Raw genomic sequence first — 12,981 nt, forward strand, 5'->3', positions numbered from 1 at the left:
CATTTAATTGCAGCATTGCCATCAACTGTCGAGCCACACAATGTTCTGCTGTGACAGCACCTGGCCAGGTTCCTGGGCTGAATGAGAGGGGTGGAAATGCACGGTGATAAGTTACCTCCGAGTTGTCGCCTTCCAGCAGCTCATTCAAACCAAAACTCAAACAAAAGCTTTTCACTGTACCTCGGTACACATGACAATAAACTAAACAGAACTCTGCTCATGGAAATGTAATAACAAGGAATGGCAGGTGATAGTTTATATCATAGATAGACACAGGTTTATACCAAAGATGGAAAGAAAAAATATATATAGAATGGCTGAAAGGACACAAGGTGCTGGAGTAGCAGCAAAACATGGATAGGTAACGTTTTGGGTTGGGACCCATCTGATTGTGGGGGGTGCGGGGAATTCAAACTGGAAGGGAGAGAAAAAAAAACAGGACCTGCAACAGATGACCTCAGGCAAGGAGGTTCCCCGAGAGGCTGATTTTGTGATTGTGAGACAAGAGGGAAGCATTATTGCGAATTCTGGAGCTGGTTAATGGACTTTTAGTGAACGGAGATGTGGGGGGGAAGAGGGAGGGAGGTGGGGGGGAAGAGGGAGGGAGGTGGGGGGGAAGAGGGAGGGAGGTGGGGGGGAAGAGGGAGGTGGGGGGGGGGAAGAGGGAGGTGGGGGGGGGAAGAGGGAGGTGGGGGGGGGGGGAAAGAGGGAGGGTGGGGGGGAAGAGGGAGGGAGGTGTTATCTAAAATTGGAGAATTCAACTTTCATACCGCTGGGTTGTAAGCTCCCCAAGTGAAATATGGGGAACATGCCTACAGTTTGTGAGTGGCCTCACTCTGGCATTGGAGAAGGCCCAGGACAGAGGGGCCAGTAGGGGAACGGGAAGGGGTGTTAAAGTGGTCAGCAACCGGGAAATCCAGTGGGCCTTGGCAGACCGAGCGAGAATGTTCAGCCAAACGGTCTCAGAGTCTACGCTCTGTCACGCCAGTGCCCTCTGCTTATAGAACGGTTGCCAGTGATTCAACTGGAGCAGACATTTGATAGAAAGCAGGGAGGAAGGTGCGGAGAGAGGCGGAGATGAAGAAAGGAAGGGGTGAGATGAAAGAGGAGAATGAACTCCAAGTTATGATTACCTGCAATACGACTTCCAAAGGCCACACCGACTGTGCAGAAGTTGTTTGGGGCAGCAGCAATCTCCCCAGCACATCGAGTCCCATGGTGATTATCACTGTGTTCATCTGGGTGAGGCATGGGATCCTCATCGTTCGAATTCAGGTCATAGCTTCCTTCGGGAGACTGGCAAAAGTTTGGTTAAAAAACACCAGAGTTAATTATTTTGTCCAGAACTTCCCATGCCAGACGACAGATCAGGTGGATTGGGAGAGAGTTTAGGCAGCTGTGGAGGAATGGCCAGAGCCACCTTCCCAATCTTCACGAGGATCTCCATGGAGAAAGTGCAATGGACAGCTAGCTCATTGACTATCTGGTCCAAAGAGTAGATGTTGGAGAGCGAAATATCATAGCAAGCATGCCATGATGCCACAGGATAGGGCAATCGGGAACCAGAGGACAAAGGTTTAAAGTAAGGGGGGAAAGACATATCCTTACAAAGAGCAAAGGTGACCATTCAGCCCATGGAATCTATGCCAGCTCAAACCAATCCCGTTCCTCCAAGATGTTTCCTGTAAACTGATCTCCCCACATTCCTTTCAAAAACCTCACCCACCCTTCAATTACACCCTTCCTCCGCCAATCTTACCATTCACCAAAACACTGGGAGTAATTTACAGATGCAGATTAAGAACAACATCTACAAACACTTGGACAGGTATATGGATAGGAAAGGTTTAGAGGGATATGGGCCAAATAGGACTACCTCAGATAGGCATCTTGGTCAGCATGGATGGGTTGGGCTGAAAGGCCTGTTTCTGTGCTGTACGACTCTATGACTCAATGTTTTTGTGCTGTATGACTCAAACTCGCCTAAAAAACTGCGTGTCTTTGGAATGTGGGAGGAAACCAGAGCGCCTGTAGGAAATCCATGCAGTCACCCGGAGAAGGGGCAAACTCCACAGAGAAGGCACCAGTGATGAGGATTGAACTCTGACCACTGGTGCCACGAGGTAGGACCCCCTACCTGCTATGCCATCGCCTCATCTAACTTTATCTAATCACGCACACAGTGACCAAGGTATAGCTGGTGAGAATAGGTGATATCACTGGTTGATCAAGATCGGCGACCAGTTAAGTGACCGGGTCAGATATCTCATGCTTGATCCTGGTTACGGGCGCTGTCTGTACGGAGTTTGTACATTTTCCCTGTGACCGCGTGGGTTCTCTCTCAAATTCCAAAGACGTGCAGTTTTGTAGGTTAATTGGCCTCAGTAAATTGTCACGAGTATACAGGATAGAACTAGTGTACGTGTGATCATTGGTCGGCAAGGACTTGGTGGGCTGAAGGGCCTGTTTCCACGCTATATCTCTAAACTAAAGTAACAGGCCTTTTTAATGCACATAGTCATCACATTTTACATATCTATCCTCCCTTAACTGTAATTTTATGGATAAATTACCCTGCTTTTACCAAGAGAGGTTGCTGCAGTATTTCCTCCACTCTTTTCTGGATAAGATGTCCACACAATGACCCATTTGCTTACATCCTGCCACCCCCTCCACCATTCAACAGATGACAGCAATGTCAAAATGTACACATTATGGTATCCTCCCACTCCTTTCTCGTTCTTCTGCTTATCTAGCCTCCCCACCATCGAAGGGATCTATAGGAGGCTCTGCCTCAAAAGGGCAGCATCCTCAAAGACCAATACCACCTTGACCCTCATTTCACTCTATCATTGGGGAAGATATAGGAGTCTGAAAACCTTGATCACCAGGTTCAAGACTAGCTTCTTCCCAAAAACCATCAGGTTACACAACAGGAACGACAACAATGAACGATGGACTGTCCTTGGTTGCGAAGGACTTTGGATATTATTTCTGCATTAGTATTGGCATTATTGTATTTATATTATCTATGCACACTGTTTACAGGCCTGTAATGCGGCTGGAAGTCAGAATTTCATGGTTCTGTGTCGGTGCATATGAAAACAAAATTCTCTTGCCTCTTGGTCCAACAACGATGCAGAACTTACATAATTGACCTGTATGTCCGGAATGGTGTATTGGACGCCATCGTCGACCACCACCACGGTCACACCCTCACCCGTGATGTTGCGCTCCCACACGCCCGTCACGTTGATGTCCATCCCTCGCTTTCTCCTATTGTGCTGCAAGAGATTTAGGCATCAGAGGTTACGGGGAGAAGACAGGAGAGTGGGGTTAGGAGGCAGAGATAGATCAGCGATGATGGAATGGCGGAGTAGACTTGATGGGCCGAATGGCCTGTCTATTCCTATCCCTTATGACGTCAGAGATACAGCACGGAAACAGGCCTTTTGCAGGCCCCCCCCTTCCACCAAGTCCGCGCCGACCAGGGATCGCCGTCCACCAACACTGTCCTACACAGACTAGGGACAATTTACAATTTTACCAAAGCCACTTAAACTACAAACCTGTACGTCTTTGAAGTGTGGGAGGAAACCAGAGCGCCCAGAGAAAAACCATGAGGTCACGGGGAGAATGTACAAACTCCGTACAGACAGCACACATAGTCAGGATCAATCATGGTTCTCTGGTGCTGTGAGGCAGCAACTCCACGCTGCGCCACTCTGTCCCCCTAATATACCTCCAGATGATAGAGTAAACAGGAAGGACCAAGCTCAGTTAAATTCAGTTTAGTTTATTGTCACGTGTACCGAGGTACAGAGAAAAGTATTTGCTGTGTGCTAACCAGACCATACATGATTACAATCGAGCCATTTCCAGTGTCTGGATGCATGATACGGGTTTACTTTGATTTAGTGCAAGGTGAAGCCAGTAAAGTCCGGTCAAAGATAGTCCAAGGGTCACCAAGATAATAGTTCAGGACTGCTCTCTAGCTGTGGTAAGATTGACTGATAACAGATGGGAAGAAACTGTTCCTGAATCCGGAGGTATGCATTTTCACACTTCCCCATCAGCAGGCAGGCCCAAAATCAATGGGAATAGCTTTAAAGATTGGTGGAAGGATAGGAGGGGAGATGAGGAAAGATCTTTTCCACCTAGATTGTTCGAGACCGAAGATCTGGTGTTCTTGCCACTCTTTCCACGGCTTTAGATCATCCAGAATTGGAGGCAGTAGGTGACATGAGGACATGTATGGAGGTCAACGGCCAATCTCAGCATTGGTTAGCTGCAAGCATATGGGAATTGCTCCCCGCCCCCACACACACACACAATTTATAAGCATGTTGAGGGCATTACTGACACCATCTCCAGTGACTAACTACGACTGGGACTGGTTAAACAGAAGGATTATTTTTCTTTGGAGATGATTGCGTGACCTTGGGTTGTTTCTTTTGGTTTGAGGCCAAAAGGATGTTCATTCCTCTGCAGACGTGCTGGAGATTTACTGATAAACAACACTTTGACGTTTGTCTCCAAGTCTTGGAAGCCAATAAATAGAAATGCATTTCCATAGCACCGGGGGTGCTCCACCATTTAATAAGATCACATTTTAGGTGAGAGGGGCAAAGTTTAAAGGATATGTGCAGGCCAAGTTTTTATTTACGCAGAGGGTAATTGGGAAATGTGCTGCCAGGCCCTTTTTGATGTTCCTGGATTACTACAACAATCCCCAGGACCCTACCATTTACAATGCAAGTCCTGCCCCGTCTGTCTTACCTAAATGTAACACCTCGCATTGATCCGAATTAAATTACATTTGGCATTCCTCGGCCCATTCAAAGTTCAGAGAGTCACTTACCAGGTGCCACTGGAATGGGTACTTTGGGTCATTGAAGTGCAGACTCCGTTTGGAACGCTTCAGCAGCTTTTGTTCGGAATGCCACCTCACACTGTCGTGTTGGGCAAGCAAGGCCTCAATGGAACTCCTGATCCTCAGTGCCGTCTCCGCCTCCAAGCCACTGAGGTTACATCTATGCTGAGGGAGAGCAAAGAGATAATGTCCGGCCAGTTCCCCAATCTGTCCCCGGTTCTCGAGGTCCGCAAACTCTGCGAGTTCATCTGCAAGCCGATCGAGCGACAAGGCCTTACTCGTGCCGGACTCATTTTCGAGGGATAAGTGCACTGCCCAGGTGAAGGTTCCCCTTTCTACACCCGATCCCACACTTCTTCCATTGTCCATTTCATTGCCAGCTCCAGGATTAAATGCTGAAATCCCAATGTTCACGGCTCTGGCAAATCCATTCTGTGTAACCATCGGTGACAAGATGGTCACCACCAAAAGGCTCAAAAGGGTTGGCAATAGGACCTCCATCATTACTCTCCATGGTGACACACTCCACTTCAGATGCTGCATCAGATCTAATCACTGCAATGAAAAGCAAATAAAACATGAGCATGGTGATGCAGCGGTCGAGTTGCTGCCTTACAGCACCAGAGACTCCCGACTACAGATGCTGTCTGAACAGTCTTGGTCTCCAACAATCTGGGGAGAAAGATCTTTCTTCATCTCCCCTCCTATCCTTCCACCAATCTTTAAAACTCAACCCATTACTGTTCGTATGTTGCCCCTGTGACCCTGTGGGTTTTCTCCGGGTTCTCTGGTTTCCTCCCATGCCCCAAAGACAAGCAAGTTCGTAGGTTGTGGAGGAAGGAACTGCAGATGCTGTTTTAAGCCGAAGATAGACATCTTCCGGCAGCACGGTGGCGCAGCGGTAGAGTTGCTGCCTTACAGCGAATGCAGCGCCGGAGACTCAGGTTCGATCCTGACAACGGGCGCCGTCTGTACGGAGTTTGTACGTTCTCCCCGTGACCTGCTTGGGTTTTCTCCAAGATCTTCGGTTTCCTCCCACACTCTAAAGACGTGCAGGTATGTAGGTTAATTGACTGGGTAAAAATTGTCCCTAGTGTGTGTAGGATAGTGTTAATGTGCGGGGATCGCTGGGCGGCGTGGACTCGGTGGGCCGAAGGGCCTGTTTCTGCGCTGTATCTCTAAATCTAAAAAAAGTGGTAGAGTAAGTATGGAAAGAGAAACTTGTGAACATTTTGGCCACCCTTCCTCAAACCTGGGGATAGAGTAGAGGGTTGGAAGCACAAGATCTTGGCATCTGGAGCACAAATGTACTGCAGGAAAAACTCAGTGGGTGGAGCAGCATCTTTGGAAGCAATGGGATAATCGATGTTAGGTGAGAGGGGCACAGTTTAAAGGATATGTGCAGGCCAAGTTTTTATTTACGCAGAGGGTAATTGGGAAATGTGCTGCCAGACCCTTTTTGATGTTCCTGGATCACTACAACAATCCCCAGGACCCTACCAATGTACAATGCAAGTCCTGCCCCGTCTGCCTTACGGGTGGGAGCTGCTTTCCGTCCTCGTCGTCCACCCTGGGCGGTTCTACGGAACTGGCAAAATTTGTAGCAAAGCGTCAACTATGGTACTCTGAAACACCAATCGCCACTTTTGACTGTTGCAGTTGACGTACGAAAGAAGAGGAGGAAATTATACCAAAATAGTCTACTGACCCCGAGTGCAAGTGGCACCATTTTCAAAGTCCAGTCCACACTCCAGGTGTTATGAGCGGTGCCTGTTCTACGCAAGGCCCAGGCTGCTGCTGGTTCCTTGTACGTGCGGGTCGACCTGCAAACTGACGTCCCTCTCCTCTCCCGCCCACCTTTGTTCCCCGGGGGCATCTCCAGCAGCTGACCACGATGGTGCGGTCGGCCAGACCCTGGTTCCCACTCCTCTCCAATTCCCTTCAGTAATGGCAAGTTATGAATCCGAGCACCGACGTTGCCACGTCAGATTTTTCATATGCATGCCACATTAATTATTCAATTCCCATAATGTTTAGTTTAGCAGGAAGTGCCTTGCACCCAATGGTTCATTGGCTGTTTATCACCACGTACACCAAGGTGCAATGAAATTCTTTAATTCGCAAGCAGATTAGTAAAATTATTGCAATAAACGAGAACAAACCCCCATTATAGACAATAGGTGCAGGAGTAGGCCATTTGGTCCTTCGAGTCAGCACCGCCATTCAATGTGATCATGGCCATTAAGTACAGAATGCATAGAATTAGCCCAATGAGTCCATGTGCAATAGTCACCAGGTTTTGGCATCATTTTCAAAGTCTGTAAAATGACGCAATTAAATGAGGCCCTAAAGGCTCAACTAATTGGCTCCATTTTACAACTGGAACTAGTTGTACTGAGAAGTTTGGAAACCCCAGGACACCGCATTGTCCTTCCCTACGGTACGGTATCTGGATGAACCAAGCATCCAAACAAGGGCCTCTGACAATGCTGCACTTGGATGGCGGTCAAATCTTACTCTGAAGTCTCTGAACAGCTTCTTACGATCATGATCTCCCAACTCAAGGGGTTTTGCGTACCCGCAGGTAATGTTCCCCCTTTCTCTGTACCAAGAATTTCTGTGTATTTTGCCACGAACAGTGAAAATTGAAATTGAGTCAGATGCAGACAGATTTGGCCCCAGGATTTGAAGAAGTGTGATATAAAGTGTTAGGAGCAGATATTCCAGGGGATCTGAAGGCAATGTGGGGACAATTCAAACCTGGGATGAGCAATAGATTAGAATTGTAGCAAAACATATCTGAGAGCATTGTAGGATTATTACTCTACACTACGTTCCCAACTTCAATATTTTCATCATTCCATTTGCACCCTCGTGTCTGACTCATGGCCTGACTCTTTATTGAGGAATTGCAACCATCAGCAAGATGTCACATTCACCAACCAACCCTTCTATTGTTTTACTTTGCTCTCGGCAAATTCCAAAAACTAAAATAAACACATACGCAGCGTTTACAATTTCAGTGCGAAGATTTTTCTCAGAGATCAAGCAGATACAAAATTTGTCTCCATTCCACCAAGAGAATATCAATTTGAACCAAATCTTAGATTTAGGTTTATTATTGTCAGGTGTACAGAAGTACAGTGAAATACTTTGTTTTGCATACTAACCAAACGGATCAGATAATACTCTACATAAATACACTCAAGTCAAACTCAAGTACAATAGTTAGAGCAAAGGCAAAGATCATAAGATCACAAGTGATAGGAGTAGAATTAGGTCATTCGGCCCATCAGGTCCATTCCACCATTCAATCATGACTGATCTATCTCTCCCTCCTAACCCCATTCTCCTGTCTTCTCCCCATAACCTCTGACACCCACAAAGATAGAGTGCAGAATATAGTTCTCACATCTCCCAAAACACTGAGCATTGGCTAATATCAAAATACTTCACCCTTGCCATCGGGAAGAAGACAACAACTATATGGCTATTGAACACTACAAACTCCAACTAAAGTCCAAAATATGAACTCCCTTGGTGGCACTTGGGATTTCGGGCTTTGTTTTGTTTTTTGGGAATACTGCCCGGTGTTTTACGGCTTGTAAGATTGCAACACAGATAGTAGAGCTGCTGTCAATGTTGTTTTTAAAATTTTTAGTTTAGAGATACAGCAGGGAAACAGGACTTTGGCCGACCCAGTCCACGCCGACCAGCGATCCCCACACATTAACACTATCCTACCCACACTGGGGATAATTTACATTTATACCAAGCCAATTAACTTACAAACCTGTACATCTTTGGAGTGTGGGAGGAAACCGGAGATCTCCGAGAAAACCCATGCAGGTCACGGGGAGAACGTACAAACTCCAGACAGACAGCATCCTTGGTCAGGATCAAACCCGGGTCTCTGGTGCTGCAAGGCAGCAATAACACAGAGCCACTGTGCCGCCCAACTTATTGAACTTTTTATTATCCCACTTTTTAAAGAAAGGAGGGAGAGAGAAAACGGGAAATTATAGACCAGTTAGTCTGACATCAGTGGTGGGGAAGATGCTGGAGTCAATTATAAAAGACGAAATTGCAGAGCATTTGGATAGTAGTAACAGGATTGTTTCGAGTCAGCATGGATTTACGAAGGGGAAATCATGCTTGACTAATCTTCTGGAATTCTTCGAGGATATAACTAGGAAAATTGACAGGGGAGAGCCAGTGGATGTGGTGTACCTTGACTTTCGGAAAGCCTTGGACAAGGTTCCACATAGGAGATTAGTGGGCAAAATTAGAGCACATGGTATTGGAGGTAGGGTACTGACATGGATAGAAAATTGGTTGACAGACAGAAAGCAAAGAGTGGGGATAAATGGGTCCCTTTCAGAATGGCAGGCAGTAACTAGTGGGGTACCGCAAGGCTCAGTGCTGGGACCGCAGCTATTTACAATATAAATTAATGACTTAGATGAAGGGATTCAAAGTACCATTAGCAAATTTGCAGATGATACAAAGCTGGGTGGTAGTGTGAATTGTGAGGAAGATGCTATGAGGTTGCAGGGTGACTTGGACAGGTTGTGTGAGTGGGCAGATGCATGGCAGATGCAGTTTAATGTGGATAAGTGTGAGGTTATCCACTTTGGTGGTAAGAATAGGAAGGCAGAGTATTATCTGAATGATGTCAAGTTAGGAAAAGGGGACGTACAACGAGATCTGGGTGTCCTAGTGCATCAGTCACTGAAAGGAAGCATGCAGGTACAGCAGGCAGTGAAGAAAGCCAATGGAATGTTGACCTTCATAACAAGAGGAGTTGAGTATAGGAACAAAGGTATTACAAACCTGTTGTGCTGCTGCAATTAAGAATTTCATTGTTCAGATTCTGTACACATGGCAATAAACTGCTCTCTTCACTCTCTAATTATGGCTGCAATGGATGCTGCTCACCAAAAGTTTGACCAGTGAACATGGCCTGGTGCAGTCAACAGCAGTGGCACAGAAGACCGCGTGACTTGTGTTCGAGGTGTGTACCTTTGTGCCACTGTCAGCATTATCAGAATCACCTTTCTAAGGCAGTATGATGGCCCAGCGGCAGAGTTGCTGCCTTACAGCACCAGAGACCTAGGTTTGACCCTGACTACTGGTGCTGCCTGTACGGAGTTTATATGTTCTGTGACCACATGGGTTTTCTCCGGGTACTCCTGTTTCCTCCCACACTCCAAAGATAAGGTCCGTAGGTTAATTGGCTTAGTAAATTGTCCCAAGCATGCGTAGGATAGTGCTAGTGTGCGGGAATCACTGGTCGGCGCGAACCTGGTGGGCCGATGGGCCTGCTTCCACGCTGTATCTCTAAACTAAACTATCATACACCAGTACATGGGACTCCTCCTCTCATACACAGAACTCCTCCCCAGGTACATCAACAAGTTTCAACAAACTCAACAGGTCATCCAATGTGTACAGTGCAAAGTTTATATTAAAAGTTAGCCAGTAACAGTGTCAGATCCTTCATCCCAGAAGTTAGAGTTGATGGAGCAAAGCTTCCCGAAAAAAGTTTCCCATTTGATACAGCCCCTTAGTTGCTCAACATTCATTGGTTTTTGCACTATGGTCTAGGTTACTTCAGATAACTGATAATTTATTATACATTTATTTTTCTTGTGGTTGTATTTAATGTGCCTGTAAAGCTAAGGCAAGTAAGAATATTATCTTCTCAGTTCATATCCAGAGGATAGGACAAAACAGCACTCTTGAACTCTTGAGATAATGGTGAGATACAGGGGAACATGAAAGGCAAGAGAGATCTATTGACATACCATTCCTACCTGTGGAACGATTTTCCTGATGCAATATGCTGGTTTCAACAAGAGTGCAGCTTGCACCACCTCCTCGGGTTAAGCAAACCTTGGATTACCATGAAGACAGCATGCATTACTCACACTACTGTGAAACAGATAGTTGTCGACCTTGGCTTGTGACGCTTCCAATTTGACAGCAATACTAACACATTCCTGGGAGGAAGAGTCAAGAGACTACAGAGGTTGTAATCTTGAGCGACGTACAAAGTGCTGGAGGAAGTCAGCAGGTCAATAGTCAATAGGTGCAGGAGTAGGCCATTCGGCCCTTCGAGCTAGCACCGGCATTCAATGCGATTATTCACAATCACTACCCCATTCCTGCCATCTCCCCATATCCCTTGACTCCGCTATCTTTAAGAGCTCTGTCTAACTCTCTCTTGAAAGCATCCCGAGAATCAGCCTTACTGCCTTCTGACGCAAAGAATTCCACAGATGCACAACTCTCTGGGTGAAAAAGTTTTTCCTCATCTCCGTTCTAAATGGCCTACCCTTATTCTTAAACTGTGGTCCCTGGTTCTGCACACACCCCCCCCCCCCCCATCAGGAACATGTTTCCTGCCTCCAGCGTGTCCAATCCCTTAATAATCATATATGTTTCAATAAGATCCCCTCTCATCCGTCTAAATTCCAGCGTATACAAGCCCAGTCGCTCCAGTCTTTCAACATATGACAGTCCAGCCTTCCTGTGAATTAACCTTGTAAACCTACGCTGCACTCCCTCAATAGCAATAATGTCCTTCCTCAAATTTGGAGACCAAAACTACATATAATACTTCAGGTGTGGTTTCACCAGGGAGACTGTACAAACCCCCCCCCACCTTGCTCTGGGAGACATATCTAGATCACTGAAAGTCAAGAGCTATTTTTACACTTCACATTTTCTTTTTGTTTCTCAGAAAGACATAGTTCGATTGATTCGAAGATACAGCATGGAAACAGGCCCTTCAGCCCACCGAGTCCATGCCAACCATCGATCACCTGTTTACACTGGTTCTGTCTTATCCCACTTGCACTTCCTGCATATTCGGGGCAATTTACAGAGGCTGATTAACCAACAAACCCACACATCATTTTGTCGTGGGTGGAAGCTGAAGCACCCGGAGGACACCCTCGCAGTCACAGGAAGAACATGCAAACTCCCACACAGACAGCACCCAATGTTAGGATGAAACCAGGGTCTCCGGTGCTTTGAGGCAACTACTCTACCAGCTGTGCCTCAATCTTAAGAGCTGTAATACAGAACACATGGCAGGTGGGATTTGTGCAGATGGGACATGTTGGTCAGCGTGGGAAAGTTGGGCCAAAGAGCCTGTTTCAACACTGTGTGACTGTATGATTCTAAATCAACGTGTAAGCATCACCAGAAGGCCACTGCAATCATTTGCATTACTCAAAATGAAACTAATTCCACAAAATGTGGCACATATGTTGACTGGAGAGTAGCTTGTTCCAGCACTGGAAGTTACAGAACAGAAGGGCAATCAATTTACAAACATTGTTGTGTGTGACAGCTGTGTGCAGTCTCTGTGGAAAATGGCTTTCTTATGGACAAGGAACAAAATGTCCTCTTCAATGTAAAGCACTGAAAATAACTCATTATGCAACCAATTTCATGAGATCCTTGTTGAGGGAACCTCCACATCTTTGCAGACACTCAGCTCGACAAACCAATACCAATGCAACTTGAGCATTTGGGTGTCAAGGGTTATGGGGAGAAGGCAGGAGAATGGGGTTGAGAGGGAAAGATAGATCAGCCATGATTGAATGGCGGAGTAGACTCGATGAGCCAAATGGCCTAATTCTGTTCAAATGACACAAGCTTTCTCATTGTGAATTTATTGTCTGAACCCCAGAGTTCCTGCGTGGATGATGGCAACTACAAAGTGTCTGGAGTGAATCTCAATGTGCTCCAATACATTTGACATCAAGGCAGAGCACGACATAGCAAAGCAATAGATAAGTCACTGATGGCCTCTTACTTTCAGTGGACCCAAAGCCTGATATGAAAGGCTTTTTGCAGTTCAAAAGAAATGATCACAAACATCTTTCAAAGACAGCTGGTCAAATAGCCCCAAATACCTTCCCGCATTAAATGACTCTGTGCTCTCGTTGCTACATCTTTAATGTCTTTAAGAGACATTTGAACATATATATGAATATGAAGGGTTTAAGAGGGCTGTGGGCCAAATGCAGGCAAAATGGGACTGACCTAACTTGGTCGGTGTGGACAAGGTGGGCTGAACGGCCTGTTTAGATGCT

General features: G+C 46.3%; 1 protein-coding gene across 1 annotated transcript in view; it reads right to left on the minus strand.

Moving 5' to 3' along the window:
- Nucleotides 1–12,981, minus strand: part of LOC144608633 (proprotein convertase subtilisin/kexin type 7-like) — a 48,620-nt gene that overhangs the window by 29,130 nt on the left and 6,509 nt on the right. Inside the window, exons 2-4 of the mRNA XM_078426607.1 lie at nucleotides 4,862–5,428; nucleotides 3,150–3,284; nucleotides 1,134–1,296 (exon numbers count right to left, since the gene is read on the minus strand). Of these exons, the coding sequence (XP_078282733.1) occupies nucleotides 1,134–1,296; nucleotides 3,150–3,284; nucleotides 4,862–5,416 (853 nt within the window). The 5' untranslated portion in view covers nucleotides 5,417–5,428. The remainder of the gene's footprint in view (nucleotides 1–1,133; nucleotides 1,297–3,149; nucleotides 3,285–4,861; nucleotides 5,429–12,981) is intronic.

This window comes from Rhinoraja longicauda, chromosome 32, assembly GCF_053455715.1.
Source record: "Rhinoraja longicauda isolate Sanriku21f chromosome 32, sRhiLon1.1, whole genome shotgun sequence".
In the NCBI taxonomy this organism is placed as follows: domain Eukaryota; kingdom Metazoa; phylum Chordata; class Chondrichthyes; order Rajiformes; family Arhynchobatidae; genus Rhinoraja; species Rhinoraja longicauda.